The sequence below is a fragment of the Elephas maximus genome, chromosome 23, assembly GCF_024166365.1.
Source record: "Elephas maximus indicus isolate mEleMax1 chromosome 23, mEleMax1 primary haplotype, whole genome shotgun sequence".
In the NCBI taxonomy this organism is placed as follows: Eukaryota; Metazoa; Chordata; class Mammalia; order Proboscidea; family Elephantidae; genus Elephas; species Elephas maximus.
The window spans coordinates 4,902,229-4,920,453 of NC_064841.1; the positions used below are offsets into that span (position 1 = coordinate 4,902,229).

General features: G+C 42.5%; 1 protein-coding gene across 8 annotated transcripts in view; it reads left to right on the top strand.

The window, feature by feature from the left end:
* Positions 1-18,225, top strand: part of PLCH1 (phospholipase C eta 1) — a 277,526-nt gene that overhangs the window by 175,936 nt on the left and 83,365 nt on the right. For all 8 annotated transcript variants that reach the window (XM_049867197.1, XM_049867198.1, XM_049867196.1 and 5 more), the window contains exons 3-4: positions 4,423-4,569; positions 12,566-12,809. In XM_049867197.1, the coding sequence (XP_049723154.1) occupies positions 4,423-4,569; positions 12,566-12,809 (391 nt within the window). The remainder of the gene's footprint in view (positions 1-4,422; positions 4,570-12,565; positions 12,810-18,225) is intronic.

The following is an 18,225-nucleotide window of genomic DNA, read 5'->3' on the forward strand; positions in this document are numbered from 1 at the left end:
AGAGAGAGTTTTGCTGGATATATGATCCTTGGTTGGCAGTTTTTCTCCTTCAGTGTTCTGTATATGTCGTCCCATTCCCTTCTTGCCTGCATGGTTTCTGCTGAGTAGTCAGAACATATTCTTATTGATTCTCCCTTGAAGGAAACCTTTCTTTTCTCCCTGGCTGCTTTTAAAATTTTCTGTTTATCTTTGGTTTTGGTGAGTTTGATGATAATATGTCTTGGTGTTTTTCTTTTTGGATCAATCTTAAATGGGGTTCGATGAGCATCTTGGATAGATATCCTTTCGTCTTTCATGATGTCAGGGAAGTTTTCTGTCAGAAGTTCTTCAACTATTTTCTCTGTGTTTTCTGTCCCCCCTCCCTGTTCTGGGACTCCAATCACCCGCAGGTTATCCTTCTTGATAGAGTCCCACATAATTCTTAGGGTTTCTTCATTTTTTTTAATTCTTTTATCTGATTTTTTTTCAGCTATGTTGGTGTTGATTCCCTGGTCCTCCAGATGTCCCAGTCTGCATTCTAATTGCTCGAGTCTGCTCCTCTGACTTCCTAGTGTGTTGTCTAATTCTGTTATTTTATTGTTAATCTTTTGGATTTCTACATGTTGTCTCTCTATGGATTCTTGCAACTTATTAATTTTTCCAGTATGTTCTTGAATAATCTTTTTGAGTTCTTCAACAGTTTTATCAGTGTGTTCCTTGGCTTTTTCTGCAGATATCCTAATTTCATTTGTGATATCATTAAGCATTCTGTAAATTAGTTTTTTATATTCTGTATCTGATAATTCCAAAATTGTATCTTCATTTGGGAAAGATTTTGATTCTTTTGTTTGGGGAGTTGGAGAAGCTGTCACGGTCTGCTTCTTTAAGTGGTTTGATATGGATTGTTGTCTCCGAGCCATCACTGGGAAACTAGTTTTTCCAGAAAATCCGCTAAAAAAAAACTGCAGTCAGATCCCTATCAGAGTTCTCCCTCTGGCTCAGGCTATTCAGATGTTAATGAAGCCGCCTGCGTGCAGTCCAAATCCCTGTGGGACGGCTCCCCGGCTCGGACGCTGCTCTTTCTGCTCCAAGATCAGTCACTGCCTCCCGGGGACCTCTCCTAACGGCTGCGTCCCACGCCGCCCGTGGAACCGGCTAGTCCCCCTCCCGGGGTTAGTTCAGGGGGGTGGAGCAGGTCTCTGTGCTTGTGCCGTACCTGACTGGTATGCTGGCTCCAGGCTCTGGAAACAATCGCTGCTTCCCCGTATTAGTTCGTTCTCCGTCTCTAAGTCTGTGTTTGTTGTTCAGGGTTCGTAGATTGTTATGTATGTGATCGATTCACTTGTTTTTCCGTGTCTTTGTTGTAAGAGGGATCCGAGGTAGCGTCTGCCTAGTCCGCCATCTTGGCTCCGCCTCCAGTAGGACCTCATAGCATATTTTTTAACAGCATTTTCTTCTTGATGGATTTAAGTGAACTGATCACCCCTAAGGAAACTTACTTATTTTAAAGTGTTTGAAGCAGAAACTATCGATCTAATCCATTTTAAGAGTTGAATTCTAAATGATCTCGTAGACCACACCGTTACTCCTTTCATTTTACGGGTTAAACTCTGTAAACTCAGTTTAAAGCTCTAGAGTTTTAAAACTCTAATTATGCAATAAAGCTTAGAATACACTCCTTGTCTGTTATGCCCTTTAAATATTTATGCTACTCTGTTGCACAGCCATTAAAAGAGAATTATGAAGACTATAGAAACATGGAAAACTTTTTAATACGAATGAAGCAAACAAAAAAATACACCAGAGCGCCAAATGGCTTAAATACTAAGACTGCAGCTAGTGCAACAAACGTGTGTACCTGTGGAAGTCTGGGACATACGGGACAAAAACAACATATGTGCTATGTGATGGGCATTTCTGCCTTAAGGTTCTTGACTTGCTGCATTATGTCCAAATAAAGCCATGTGTGCTATCATCAGGGAAAATGTCGAATCAGAGGGATTGTGCACAGGTTGGAGGCTGCCTGGATCCGTAGCCGACATTTGAAGACTTTCCTTAGAGGACAACCAGCACTGGAAATGTGTGGAATGAGGTTACGTTAATTCTAAGCCACTGGAGCTCTGCCCTTTGTTTGCCCTCTGTAAAGCCATCTGGCCCGCTGTTACGGAATCTACCAATCTGGCATGGATGGAGAGTGACTTTGCTAGGGGGTGGTATTGTTGTTGGGTATCTCTTCTGAGGGCTGCAGGTGAAGAAATTGGCTTCTGCTGACACATAAGTGATTTAGGTGATATTGAAAGAATATTCTGTCCCCAGCATTGCTGATTGCTACCCACTGGAATGAATTACACCAAGCTCTGGGGGTGTAGTGGTTAAAGGCTTGGCCGCTAACTGAAAGGTCAGTGGTCTGAACCCACCAGCTGCTTTGCAGGAGAAAGATGTGGCAGTCTGTTTCCATAAAGATTTACAGCCTTGGAAACCCTATGGGGCAGTTCACCAGTCCTTTATAGGGTCGTACGCATCAGAATCGACTTGATGGCAGTGGGTTTGGCTTGGTTTGGAGTGAGTTACAAAGAAGACTGAGGGTGCTCCCTCTCTGATTAGCCTTACAACTACAATGGACTGTCTGCTATCAGGTTTAGGGAAGGAAGAACTAGAGTAGATGACTCTCAAGACTCCATTGGACTCTATTTTTCAATTTGACTCTAGCCAAATGGCTTTGAAATGTGATTGGGAGCATTCAGGGAGAAAGCATAAAGCAGCTACATAACAACTTAAGCAGTACATTGTTTCAGGTGTAACTCTACGAAGTACATTGCGACCACAGACGCTTGTCCAGTGCAACAGATAATGCTGGAATCTTAGCCAGGGGGAAATCCATGGCTGAGCCAGTGGGCTAAGTGAGAAGTTAATGAGTGTTTAATATGTTGTGCAAACATACCGCATCACTGAGGGATTAGATTCCACTTTCTAAAATGTTTGAGTTTTTCTGCATGATGCTTGCTAAGTGATAGGTGGTATTTCTTAGCTCAAGTGATTGATTATACTTTCATATTACTGTGCTTTTCCCATTAAAAGATTGAAGTGTTACGGCCATAGCAATTCCGTTTCAGAGAAAAGCAATGGAATAGTGGAAGGGAAGGGTAAATAAGGGGCAGTGCAAATGAATTCGAAGCTGGCTGTCCTTGCCTTTTTTTGAAAAGGGGGAGGCGCAGGTAATTTAAACCATGCTGGCATAGTGGTTAAGAGTTTGGTTGCTAATCAAAATGTTGGCAGTTTGAATCCACTAGGTGCTCCTTGGAACCCTATAAAGCAGTTCTACTCTGTCTTATAGGGCTGCTATGAGTCGGAATTGGTCATTTTTTGATTTCCAGTCAGTGCTCTGCTCAAGATTCGTGTTCTTTGACAGGAAGTCAGATTTGCTCTAAACTTAAGTCAGGTGTCCATTCCTTAGGGGTGACTGACAGCTCACCTAGGGCACATGAAATGAAAGAGATGTGGTTCCAAAGGAAAAGTGAGGTGCTATGGCCAAAAGAAGGGGAAACAGACGAAACCAACAGATGCCCCCTTCCAGTAGGTTCATTGTGAAGCAAAGCAGGTTTAAATGGCAGCTTTGACTTGGACAATAAAGGATTTGAATATTACTGGAGTTTAATTGCCAAGTTATTCCTCTAGATGGAAAACCCTAGCAGTTTAGTTCATCAAAAAATGTTTTATGGTCAATTTGAAAGCTTAAATTTTTCTGATCACATTAAAAACGATATTTAACTATTTTCAAGCATACACAAAAGATAGAATAATATGAACCTACATCTAACTGTCATCTAGCCTCAATAATTGCAACATTTTGCCAATCTTCTGTTTTTGCTTTAAAGCATTATGATTAGATGTTTATACAACTGGCTATCTAAAAGCTCAGAAGATTTAACACGATGTCTGAGAACTTGCTTTATGAACGTAAATCCAAGTATCAGATGGTCATCATTCTCATCAGAAAACAATATGGTGCCAGTTAAAACAAAAGGCATTCTGGACAGCAGTAGTGGGTTGTTTACCTAGAAATAGAGTTTTATTTCAGTCAATAAGGCATTATACTGACATGAGCCTGATGAATGAATTCCTTAACAACTCTGCTTCTAGATAAGCCCAAACCCTATCACCGTCGAGTCAGTTCCAACTCATAGCCACCCTATAGGACAGGGTAGAACTGCCTCATAGGGTTCCCAAGGAGTGGGTGGTAGATTCCATCTGCCAACCTTTTGGTTAGCAGCCGAGCTCCTAACTGCTGTGCCATGAGGGCTGTCTTTCCAGATAACCTCTAGCAAATTTGTCTCCTGGTCATCGGAGTCTGGTGGAGAAACAGGTGGTTCACTGACAGTAATGTGAACACTGGTGATCACGTGCATTGTGTGAGGGCTGAGCATGTTCAATTCTCTTTTACAGTTGAAAGATGCATGAGTGTAATGCAGTCCGGGACACAGATGATCAAACTGAAGCGTGGGACCAAAGGACTCGTTCGGCTCTTTTACCTGGATGAGCACCGCACCCGTCTCCGGTGGCGACCCTCTAGGAAGAATGAGAAAGCAAAAAGTAAAAGCAGCCTTGTAATTCCTTATTTGACTTGACACAGGGACACCCGGATTGTATTGGGTGAGATCTGTGGAAGTTTTGCAGTCAATGGGTAATGGATGTGGAGAGACAGGATAAGTGATGACAATTTTTGCTTTTTTAATTTTGGGGGGAATTTAAATCCATAACAGTTTTCTGTCAATGGTGTAAATGTTAATATTTCCCCTGTGTTGGAGACATGATATCTTTTAGTTGGGGTAAGATTTTTTTTATAGCACTAGACCTTTTATTTTCCTGTAAAATGTGAAGAACATCATAAAATCCCACGGACTTTAAAGTGTATTGCCCTATCTCGAGCACAGTTAACTGATTAATGAATTTTTAAAAATTGTTTTAATGATATGCAGTAAAATAGTTTTGACTGGACTCCTAGTTAAAGCTTTTCACTCTTATCTTCTATACTTGACATCTTGGATTTTTGCTGTGTCCTTGGTAACATCTCCAATCTGCCTCTTCCTGTTTTCCTGGTAACTTCCTTAGTCCAGGGCCTCTTCACCCTTCTGGTAGCCTATTGTGAAGTCTACTAACCAATGTCCATATTGCTAGTTTCTTCTGCCTTTGTTTATCAGTTAAGATGCATTCCTCTTTAATAGAAGACTTAGACTAAATGAAGGCTTACCTGAGAAACAAATTTATTACTTCACATTACAAGAAACTCAGAGATAGGCACACCCCAAGTGTGGGAAATTGGTGCTCTAGTTCTGTTTCCTTGCAGTTCTTTTGGCTCTGCCCCACTGTGTGTTGGTCTTATAATCAAGGCAGTAACAAAATGGCCTCAGCTGTTCTGGGCCTCATAAACCAACATGGCAGTGAAATGGGAGAAAAGGACCATCTCTTCTGGTGTTTCCTTTTTAGGGGAGTAGAACCTTCTTCCAGGCATTCTGTCATCCCCTCAAAGCAGATTGGCTCTTGTCTCCTTGGTTAGAACTGGGTTGCACTCTCATACCTAGATCGATCACAAGAATAAGGAACGGGTCCATCACAATAGCCATAGACCCATGAAACTTGCCCTGGGGCTGGGTATGGGCTCATTTCCCTATGAGTCATAGGAGCAATGGGTTCATACCAGGAAAAAATTGAGGTTCTGTCTTATAGGCAAAAGGGAGATGTAGATGGTATATGGATAATCAATAAGGTCTCAACACTTCTGATTCATGTTTAAAGACAAACAAGCAAATAAACAAGCAAAAATGTTTTAGGCTGTCTAAAGTAATCTTCTTTGCTTGTGCTTCTCTGACCAAAAACATCAATGTTGGTCTATAAACAGTGCTGATCTCTGGCCTATCATTCCAGGCTTTCCATCATCTAGGCCTCTACATACCTTTCCAGCTTTCTCTCCTGTTGTTCTCTTCTTGGAAACTCTGGTGGCATAGTGGTTAAGTGCTATGGCTGCTAACCAAAGGGTCGGCAGTTCGAATACACCAGGTGCTCCTTGAAAACTCTATGGGGCAGTTCTACTCTGTCCTACAGGGTTGCTATGAGTTGGAATCAACTCGACGGCACTGGGTTTGGGTTTGGTTTTGGTTCTCTTCTTGAGCTCTCTAGTCCAGCGGAAATGGCCTGTTTAGCGTCCTGGAATGGGCTTTATGTTTCTGTATCTCTATGCTTCTTCCCCTGGGGTGCCTCCTTGTTCCTATCTTCCTCTCCAAGCCCTCTGCTACCTTCACCATTGTAGCACAGCCCATTGTCTCTGTGAACACCAATCACTTTTAGCTGTGGCATTCATTCGCCACTAAAATTTTTTTCACTTTCAGTTTTCTATCTTTTCATGCATATTTCTTTTATAACCATAATTAAATAACTAATTCCTTAAAATTTCTCTCTTCCTACCTACCCCACCCAGGCTCCACTGTACCTTAGATCTTATATAGTAGACATTCAGTAAATATTTGATTAGTTTTCAAATGTTGAGTTCATTCATTGTAGCACCAGCTTGTTACTAGGGAAAATGTCAAGTCATGTGGGATGACATCTTGGAGATTTATTTCAAGGCTTTTGTAACAACTCTGTTTACACTCTGGTGTTTTGCAGTCTGCTTTTCCGGGTGCCTACATTAGAGTTTTCCCCCACATGTCTGTCAGTTCATTGTACTGTTGGGGCTTGCGTGTTGCTGTGTTGCTGGAAGCTATTCCACCAGTATTCAGATACCAGCAGGGTCACCCACGGAGGACAGATTTCAGCTGAGCTTCCAGGGTAAGACAGACTAGGAAGAAGGACCCAGCAGTCTACTTCTGAAAAGCATTAGCCAGTGAAAACCTTATGAATAGCAGCAGAACATTGTCTGATACAGTGCTGGAAGATGAGCCCCCAGGCAGGAAGGCACTCAAAAGATGACTGGGGAAGAGCTGCCTCCTCAAAGCAAAGTCGACCCTAATGACGTGGATGGAGTAAAGCTTTCGGGACCTTCATTTGCTGATGTGGCATGACTCAAAAACATCCATTAATAATCAGAACCTGGAAAGTACGAAGTATGAATCTAGGAAAATTGGAAATCATCAAAAGTGAAATGGAACGCATAAACACCAATAGTGAGCTGAAATGGACTGGTATTGGCCATTTTGAATCAGATAATCATGTAGTCTACTATGCTGGGAATGACCACTCGAAGAGGAATGGTGTTGCATTCGTCAAAACGGACATTTCAAGATCTATCCTGACGTACAACGCTGTCAGTGATAGGATAATATCCATACGCCTACAAGGAAGACCAGTTAATACGACTATTATTCAAATTTATTCACTAACCACTAACGCCAAAGATGAAGAAATAGAAGATTTTTATCAGCTTCTGCAGTCTGAAATTGATCAAACATGCAATCAAGTTGCATTGATAATTACTGGCGATTGGAATGTGAAAGCTGGAAACAAAGAAGAAGGATCAGTAGTTGGAAAATATGGCCTTGATGATAGAAACAATGCTGGAGATCGAATGATAGAGTTTTGCAAGACCAACGACTTCTTCATTGCAAATACCTTCTTTCACCAACATAAACGGCGACATACACATGGACCTCGCCAGATGGAACACACAGAAATCAAATTGACTACATCTGTGGAAAGAGACGATGGAAAAGCTCAATATCATCAGTCAGAACAAGGCTAGGGGCCGACTGTGGGACAGACCATCAATTGGTCATATGCAAGTTCAAGCTGAAACTGAAGAAAATCAGAGTAAGTCCACGAGAGCCAAAATATGACCTTGAGTATATCCCACCTGAATTTAGAGACCATCTCAAGAATAGATTTGACACATTGAACACTAGTGACCGAAGACCAGACGAGTTGTAGAATGACATCAAGGACATCATCCATGAAGAAAGCAAGAGGTCACTGAAAAAACAGGAAAGTAAGAAAAGACCAAGATGGATGTCAGAGGAAACTCTGAAACTTGCTCTTGAGCATTGAGCAGCTAAAGCACAAGGAAGAATTGATGAGGTAAGGGAGTTGGACAGATGATTTCAGAGGGCCTCTCGAGAAGACAAAGTATTATAATGACATGTGCAAAGAGCCGGAGATGGAGAACCAAAAGGGAAGAACACGCTCAGCATTTCTCAAGCTGAAAGAACCGAAGAAAAAATTCAAGTCTCGAGTTGTAATGGTGAAGGATTCCATGGGGAAAATACTAAACGATGCAGGAAGCATCAAAAGAAGATGGAAGGAATACACAGAGTCATTATACCAAAAATAATTAGTAGATATTCAACCATTTCAAGAGGTGGCATATGATCAGGAACCGATGGTACTGCAGGAAGAAGTCCAAGCTGCTCTGAAGGCATTGGCGAAAAACAAGGCTCCAGGAATTGATGGAATATCAGTTGAGATGTTTCAACAAACAGATGCAGCACTGGAGGTGCTCACTCGTCTATGCCAAGAAATATGGAGGACAGCTTCCTGTCCAACTGACTGGAAGAGATCCATATTTATGCCTATTCCCAAGAAAGGTGATCCAACCGAGTTGTGGAAATTATAGAACAATATCATTAATATCACACACAAGCAAAATTTTGCTGAAGATCATTCAAAAATGGCTGCAGCAGTATATCAACAGGGAAATGCCAGAAATTCAGGCTGGTTTCAGAAGAGGACGTGGAACCTAGGATATCATCACTGATGTCAGATGGATCCTGGCTGAAAGCAGAGAATACCAGAAGGATGTTTACCTGTGTTTTATTGACTATATGCAAAGGCATTCGACTGTGTGGATCATAACAAACTATAGATAACATTGCGAAGAATGGGAATTCCAGAACACTTAATTGTGCTCATGAGGAACCTTTACATAGATTAAGAGGCAGTTGTTTGGACAGAACAAGGGGATACTGATTGGTTTAAAGTCAGGAAAGGTGTGCGCCAGGATTGTATTCTTTCACCATGCTTGTTTAATCTATATGCTGAACAAATAATCCGAGAAGCTGGTGTATATGAAGAAGAACGGGGCATCAGGATTGGAGGAAGACTCATTAAGAACCTGTGTTATGCAGATGACGCAACCTTGCTTGCTGAATGTGAAGAGGACTTGAAGCACATACTAATGAAGATCAAAGACCACAGCTTTCAGTGTGGATTGCACCTCAACATAAAGAAAACAAGAATCCTCACAACTGGACCAATGAGCAACATCATGATAAATGGAGAAAAGATTGACGTTGTCAAGGATTTCATTTTACTTGGATCCACAATCAACAGCCATGGAAGCAGCAGTCAAGAAATCAAAAGACGCATCGCATTGGGTAAATCTGCTGCAAAGGACCTCTTCAAAGTGTTGAAAAACAAAGATGTCACCCTGAAGACTAAGGTGCACCTGACCCAAGCCATGGTATTTTCAATCACATCATATGCATGTGAAAGCTGGACAATGAATAAGGAAGACTTAAGAAGAGTTGACGCCTTTGAATTGTGGTGTTGGAGAAGAATATTGAATATACCATGGACTGCCAAAAGAACGAACAAATCAGTCCTGGAAGAAGTGCAGCCAGAATGGTCCTTAGAGGCAAGGATGGTGAGACTGTGTCTTACATACTTTGGACATGTTGTCAGGAGGGATCAGTCCCTGGAGAAGGACATCATGCTTGGCAGAGTACAGGGTCAGCGGAAAAGAGGAAGACCCTCAACGAGGTGGACTGACACAGTGGCTGCAACAATGAGCTCAAGCATAACAGCAATTGTAAGGATGGCTCAGGACCGGGCAGTGTTTCGTTCTGTTGTGCATAGGGTTGCTATGAGTCGGAACCGACTCGACGGCACGTAACAACAACAACACATTAGAGTTTAACAAACAGTTAAACACTTAACTACTAGCGAAAGGTAAGCGGTTCAAACCTACCTAGAGGCATCTCAGAAGACAGGCCGGGTGATCTGCTTCCTAAAGGTCGCAGCCTTGAAAACTCTGTGTAGCAATTCTACTCTGCACATGCAGGGTCTCCATGAGTTGGAATCGACTTGATGGCAACTAACAACAACAACAACGTCTTGTCAAGGGTAGAGGAAAAATTGCAAGGTAATTAAAAAAAACAATCAAACTTATTGCTGTCAAGTTGATTCTGACTTATAGTGATCCTACTGGACAGAGTGGAATTGTCCCACAAAGTTTTCAAGCAGTGGCTGGTGGATTCAAACTGCTGACCTTTTGGTGATCAGCCGAGCTCTTAACCTTTGTTCCGTCAGGGCTCCGTGGTAATAAATGGTCCTGAAATAATAATAGCTACTGTTTCTGAAAGCTTACCATGTGCTAGAGTCTGGCCTGAGCACTTTAACAGACGTAATGATAATTTATTAGGCGTTTACTATGACATCCTGCCCAAGGAGCCCTGGTGGTGCAGTGGTTAAGTGCTTGGGTGCTAATCAAAATGTCGGTGGTTGGAACCCCCCCAGCAGCTGCATGGGAGAAAGACCTGGTGATCTGCTCCCATAAAGATTACAGCCTAAGAGAGCATATGGGGCAGGTCTGCCCTGTCCTATAGGGTCACTAGGAGTTGGAAGCAACTTGACAGCAGGGGGTATGATATGGTAATTCTGCTAAGGGACTTATGGTTACATGCATGGACTCATTCATTACAGTCTAACAACCACTCAGTAGAGAACCCTTATGTGATATGATCCTCACCTTCACAGATGAAGAAATTGAGGCTTAGAGTGTTGAAAACTTGCCCAGGCCACACAGCTAGTAAGGGGTGGAGATGGGAATTGAACAGAGTCCACTTCAGAGACCACCTTTTATCCCTACATCCTTGTTAAGGATATGGCCTGAGGAACTGGGAGATAATTGAGTTCAAACCCCAGGTTTGCTGCGCACTAGCTGTGTGCTCCGACTAGTTATGTAATTCCTCTGTGTCTCTGTTTCTTCAACTGTAAAATGGGGCTAATAATAGTGCTTGCCTCATAGAATTGTTGAGAGAGGGGAGTGAATTGGGAGAATTGAACTTTCATAGTGCTTGCCGTGTTTCCAATACTTCTCAAAGTACCAGTTATTTATACTAATATTATTGGTATTAACACTGCCTCTTCTAAGCACATACCTTAGTTTGTGCTTGCATGTAGTTTCTGTCTCCTAATAATTTTGGTTTATTCATGACTTCTGTGCTCTGTACTTCCTTCAGCTACTGTTGAATTGCTTTTTCTCTCTTTATTCCCCAGCTAGGCCAGAAAGTAAGAATCTTACTGGCCTAGCTTGCCTCTGAGGCTCAGAGGTGTTGTACAGCTTGCCCCATATCGCATAGTGAATAATGACAAAGCCAGAATTTGAATCTAGGTCTCCATACATTTTTCATTTTATTGAGAAAAGTAAAACAAACAAACAAATAATAAAAAAAAAAAACCCAAAACTTTGGCCTCATAGCATTTTCCTTCCTCTACTAAGAAATTTCAAGTATATAGCTTCATCTGATATATTTTAAACTTTAGAATCCATGTTTGAGATGTGTCTGAAATTAGGTGTGAGACCATCTAGAGCAGGTGGCAATATTCAGCACTCACTGAACCTTGGTCTTATGGAATCCTAGTAATATAATCAGTAAGCTTTATATAAATTTTAAACTCTGGAAGAATCGAACAAATTTTCTGTATCCCTCTGTTAATCTCTCCCTCTCTTCACTCCTCTGTTTCCAAACCCGTTTATTGAGTTCCTCTTTAAGTGTAAGACAGCACTTTAACAGTGGTTCTCACCAATCTTTATATTCCAGTGTTCTGCAGCCATCATCAGCAACCATGCCCACAAAGACATACTGTGGAACACCCAAGCTTGCTCTAGGCTCTACGTCTTTGGACGTGTTCTCTCCACAAATACGTAAACTATGCATTGGACGTCTTCATTCACCACCTTTTCTACCGGTCTGCCTGTCTGATGGGCATATCTCTGTTCCTCAAATAAATTGCAGCATGTCCTGATTCAAGGCCTGGGTGGATGTTGTCAAGACTGCCCAGGAAGCTGAAGTGGTACATGGAGTTGGTTCCTAGCAGGAAACGGAAGGGCTTGTGTTTCACACTTGAACTTAAGACCACAACTCGCAGACAGTGCATTTGTTCATGCTTATTATTACTTTTTAAAAGTTTTATTGTGCCTTAGGTGAAAGTTAACAGTGCAAATTAGTCTCTCATTCAAAAATTTATATGCAAATTTTTGTGACATTGGTTGCCATCCCTGCAATGTGTCAGCCCTCTCCCTGTTTCTACCCTGGGTTCTCTGTGTCTATTCCTCCAGTTTTCCTGTCCTTTCCTGCCTTCTTGTTTTTACTTTTGGGTAGGTGTTGCCCACTTGATCTCGTGTACTTGACTGAACTAAGAAGCGCGTTTCTCACGTGTTATTGTTTGTTTTATAGGCCTGTCTAATCTGTAGCTGAAAGGTAGACTTCAGGAGTTCTTCACACTTATTTTTCTTATTTAAAACGATCTTGTTTTCCATTTTCCTAATCTGTGTAGATAACTTCGCCTGCCATATAACTGTATCTTGCTTCCCTCTCAGTAATTATCGACTCCATTTACAAAGTCACCGAGGGCCGGCAGTCTGAAATATTCCACAGACAAGCTGAGGGAAACTTTGACCCCAGCTGCTGCTTCACCATCTACCATGGCAACCACATGGAGTCCCTGGACCTCATCACCTCCAACCCCGAGGAGGCCCGCACCTGGATCACAGGCCTCAAGTACCTCATGGCCGGCATCAGTGACGAAGACTCTCTTGCCAAACGGCAGAGAACCCATGACCAATATCCTGCCTAGAACTTGAACTCTGTGTGTGTGTGTGAAGTTAGGAGAATTAGACTGTCTTTTATTTTTCCCATAATTTCAAGGCTTAGAGCCACTTTCCATTCTGTGTCTCTCTTTTCCCTAGCACCCTTCTCTCCCTTCCTTATTCTTGCCTCAAGTGAAGGAATACGGACACAAAACATAAAGAAACTTAAACTTACATGAACTCAGGAGCAGTCTGCTTGGGAAGAAGCCTAAAGTTTCCTCAGAGACATGAGCCACACATGCAATATTATCACCCTTACGTTGTGGACCCCTGGTGGTGCAGTGGTCAAAAGGTCGGCAGTTTGAATCCACCAGCTGCCCCTGGGAAACTCTGTTCTGTAGGGTCGCTATGAGCTAGAATTGACTCCATGGCAACAGGTTTTTGGTTCTTTAAAAAAACTGTAGGAGTATTCATTAACTATAGCCAGGAAAGCACCGATTTGGACGAAAGAAAACCCTACTTTGTGATAAAGCCAGTTTAGTTTAACAGCTGTTTTTTGAGTTCCGATCATATACCAGGCACTATGCTCCCTCTAGGAAACCCTGGTGGTGTAGTGGTTAAGTGCTACGGCTGCTAACCAAAAGGTTGCTGGTTCAGATCCACCAGGCGCTCCTTCGAAGCTCTATAGGCTAGTTCTACTCTGTCCTATAGAGTCGGTATGATTCAGAATCGACTCCACAGCAGTGGGTTTGGTTTGGTTTTTTGGTTATGCTTCCTCTTGCTTTCTCTCTTTTTTTAATTACAGTTTAGAAACTAAATGGATTGATACTGAAGGGGGAGATTATTCTTTTACTTAATAACATTTTGTCTCTGAATTACTAGAGTCTGAGTCTTCTCATTGATGAAACGCATTCTTGTGGTCCTGCAGTGCTGACTAGATGATAAAGGAGTAATGGGCTCGGCCTGCCACACGGCCTTTCTGGCCCGTTTCCTTATCTGTAAGTAAGGGTGTTAGACTAGTTGGCCACTCTGTTTTCTTTCTCACATGTCGAATGGCCTTCAGATACGAGTGTCCCCATCCACGCAGGCAGTAGTAGTACTGCTCTTGCTCTCGTTGCAGTGCCTGCTCCAGGTCGTTTCCGGGAGTGCTGATAAGCCCGTGCTGCGCCGTCTATGATCCCATGCCCAGGATATTATTGGAGCAGTGTGAGAACATCTGACCTGTGAGAGTATCGCAATCGTGTGAAGGTCTGAGCTGATGGGGCATGATGTTTTCAGCAGTATCCACAGCGCGCAGAGAAACACAACTGGGATTCATAAATGAACAAAACACGAACATCGGAACTAATTTTCAGTGCTTTATTCTGTTAGTTTGGCTCTTAACTCCTTCAGGTTTGGCAAAAAGCAAAAAAAGAAAAAAATTACTGAATCAGTAAGACTACTCAATCAGTAAGATTCACAGTGCCTTAAATAATAAAGAATATTCATTTTCTCATAAACTAGAGCTCTGAGATAGGACAGTTCCAGGGTCAGATCGAACCAAACCTGTTGCCGTCGAGTTGATTCCGACTCATAGCGACCCTATAGGACAGAGTAGAAGTGCCCCAGAGGGTTCCCAAGGAGCGCCTGGCGAATTTGAACTGCCGACCCTTAGGTTAGCAGCGGTTGCACTTAACCACTATGCCGCCAGGGTTTCCCGGCTCAGATCCAGGGTCAGATAATTCAGTGACTCAGTGATGTAATCAGAGACCCGCCTTCTGCAATTCTTAGCATTCTGGCTTGGTCCTTCCGTTGCTGTCCTCACAGTTAAAGAGAGCTGCAGCAGCTTGTAGCTGTGCCCAGCGGTAAACAAATTTTCTTCTCACAAACCCCCCCCCCTTTTTTTTTAAGACCAAAGAAAAACCTCCCAGAAGCTCCCCCAAAGACCGCCCTCATCTCTGGCCAGAATTGCTATTGCAGGCTCATTCCTAGACCAATCCCTGGCACGAGAAATGAGTGAGCATGGTTGGATTTTGATCTCAGGAGTCTTTTGCACTCTTAAAAACTGAAGATTCCAGACAGTTTTTGTGTATGTGGGTCATGTCTATCAATAGTCACCATATTAGAAGTTAAGTCTGCTAATTAAAACATTAACTCATTTAAAATGTTATAATAAACTATTACATGTTAACAAAGTATTTTTGTGAAAATAACTATTTTTCAAAGCAAAACAACTTAGTGAGAATGATAGTATTGTTTTACTTTTTTGCAAATCTCTTTAATGTCTGGCTTAATAGAACACAGCTGGATTTTCATATCTACTCTGTGTTCAGTCGGTTGTGACGTGCTGTTTGGTTAAGTACATGAAGAAAACCTAGGGCCTGTCATAGGTATGTAGTTGGGAAAGGGGGGACCCTGTGGCTGCAGGAACCCAAGGATAATACTCTGAGGAAGGCCATATTAAGCCCAGTCAGGATTCCCCTCCCCCTCTAGTTCTTAGCCTCCATTAAAGCACGTGGACTCAGATACCTCAACAAAACAGAGGTTCTTTTAGTGAGGAAGAAGGGAAGCCAGTGGCCAAAGGGGAGGCAATCCCAGAGGCTGCTATCCTCACTAGTTAACTGGGACAAATTCACAATATTCCAGAACCTTTAGCCATGTAAGTCTCTCTCATGACCCTCAAGATAGACCAGTGAGAGAAATGGGCACAAATTGTCGAAGCCTCTTTTAGCTTTACTGGCCAGTAGTTTTTCGAACCTCATTTGCTTATATGTGTTTACCGAAACTAGAAAGTTTTCATATTTGAACTAACCAGGTTGGCAGCTAAGGGCTTCCCTATCTACAAACATGCTATCCAGAAAGCAGATAGATGTACTCCTTAGCTGCACAGAGAAATAATTTTATGAGAAACAAAAAGCAATTGACGTTTGCCTCAATGAAGGAGAAAAAAGGAGAGAGGAAATTAATGAATAGCTAGTAGAAAGGAAGCTTGAGTCAGAAACAGGGAGTTACGTTGAGTCAGGGAACTGGTCTCCTACAGAACTGTCAGAATTTGATAGGGTTCTAGGTAATGTCTTAAGAGCAGAATGACATCCTTAATTGGACATACATTTAACTACATTAATTGAGGAAAACAGATTTGGGATGTTCATCACTACTGGATTTCACTTAGGACTGAAAATTTCAACTGTGAATGAATAATGACGGTAACAAATCTTAAATGGTTGTGTGAGAAAATCCATCCAGTCTAAAGTGTACAGTGATTTATTTCTGCAGTGATGGCCGTATTGGATAGAGGTAGATACAATACTCATGTCTATTGGAAGCAATAGAGTGTTGTGGCTAAGGACTCAGACTCCGGAGGTGAGTTGCTTGGGGTCCAGACCAAGTTCTGCCACTTACTATGTTGTTGTTAGGTGTCATCCAGTTGGTTTCAACTCATAGTGACCCTATGCACAACAGAACAAAACAGCGTGTAGTCCTGTACCATCCTCATGATCATTGCTATGCGTGAGCTCATTGTTGCAGCCACTGTGTCAATCCATCTTGTCAAGGGTCTTCCTCTTTTTTGCTGACTCTCTATCAAACATGACATCCTACTCCAGGGACCGGCCCCTCCTTGTAACATGTCCAAAGTACGTGAGATGAAGCCTCACCATCTTCGCTTCCAAGGAGCACTCTGGCTGTATTTCTTCAAAGACTCAGACTTGTTCGTTCTTCTGGCAGTCCATGGTATATTCCATATTTTTCGCCAACACCATAATTCAAAGGTATCAATTCTTCTCTGGACTTCCCCATTCATTGTCCAGATTTTGCAACTTGCTGTGTAACTTTGGGCAAATTACTTAAACGCGTAGGGTCTTTATCTATAACATGATGATGTTGATAGTGGTGGCGGCTGTCTTAGAGTTATATGAAGATCAAATGAGGTGATATATATAAAGTACTTAGAACAGTGTCTGGCACATAGGAAGTACTTTATAAATAATACTACCATTGTTATTCTGAAGAAGAGGTGCGGTGTGAGATTGATTAAAGCCTGAAATCTCAGCAGCCCCAGCCTGCAAAGGTGATGGCCCTGGCGCCTAGCCTCAGTGCTTCTTCTAGTGAAACCATTCTCTTCTACATCAAACCAGTAGCTCTTGGGTCAGTTCTGGCTCATGGTGACCCCGTGTGTGTCTGAGTAGAGCTGTGCTCCGTGGTGACCCCACGTGTGTCAGAGTAGAGCTGTGCTCCGTGGTGACCCCACGTGTGTCAGAGTAGAGCTGTGCTCCGTGGTGACCCCATGTGTGTCAGAGTAGAGCTGTGCTCCGTAGGGTCTTCAGTGGCTGGTTTTTCAGAAGTAGATCTCTAGGCCTTTCTGGAGGCACCTCTGGGTGGACTTGAATCTCCATCCTTTCAGTCAGCAGCTGAGCACGTTAACTGTTTGCACTGCCCCTCCTGATCCTGGGGAAATTATTACTTCTAGTAAGGCTTTAGGGAGCCCTGGTGGCGTAGTGGTTAAGAGCTCGGCTGCTATCTAAAAGGTTGGCAATTTGAATCTACCAGCTGCTCCTTGGAAACCCTACAGGGCAGTTCTACTCTGTCCTGTAGGGTCGCTACGAGTCGGAATTGGCATGACAGCAGTGGGTTTGGTTTCTGATGTGTAGCGTATGTTTCTTACACCTTCCCCCTAAATCAGGAACTGGCAAACAGCAGCCAGCAGGGCAAACCTGGTCCACTGCCTACTTTTATATGGGTTTCTGAGTTAAGAATTAAATGGCTGAAAAAAAAAGTCAAAAGAAAAGTAACATTTTGTGACATGTGGAAGTCGTAGGAAATTCTAATTTCAGTGTCCATGAGGGAAGTTTTATTGGAACACAACCACGCTTATTCATTTATGTACTGTCTATGGCTGCTTTCATGTGATAATGGCAGAGATAAGCAGTTGCAACCAAGACCAAATGCCCTGCAAAGCCTAAAATATTTACTATCAAGTCCTTTATAGAAAGTTTCCCCACCTCTGCACTAAATATTACTATTCAGCACTTTACATTTTCTTACAGTTTCTTCATAGAAAATAATAGATCTTGCTTTTCATCCAGTTGCTGCTTTCCTAGTTTTTGTCTGCGGAATGACTGCTTTCTTAAGATTATTGTATGTATGGATATGAATCATTAATTCAGGGCTTTCCTGGGCCCTCATGTCTAAATTCTGAAGAATAGCTTTAAGATACCTGAAACTTTTACCAGCTATGTGTGCCGTTGCTGAGCAAGAATGGCTTTTCCTTTCATAGAAGCTTAGAATTGGAAGGAACTTCAAGGTTTGTCTGGTTGTGCTTCCTGAAATGGTAGATGAAGGAAAGGAGTCCCCAGAGGTGACGTGAATGACCCATCATTACAGGGACAGCTGAGTAGTTGAATCGGGACTGAAGTGTCTTTCCTGGGGCTGACTCTGCCTCTGTTTCTGCCTTACCAGCCCTATCTCCTCCT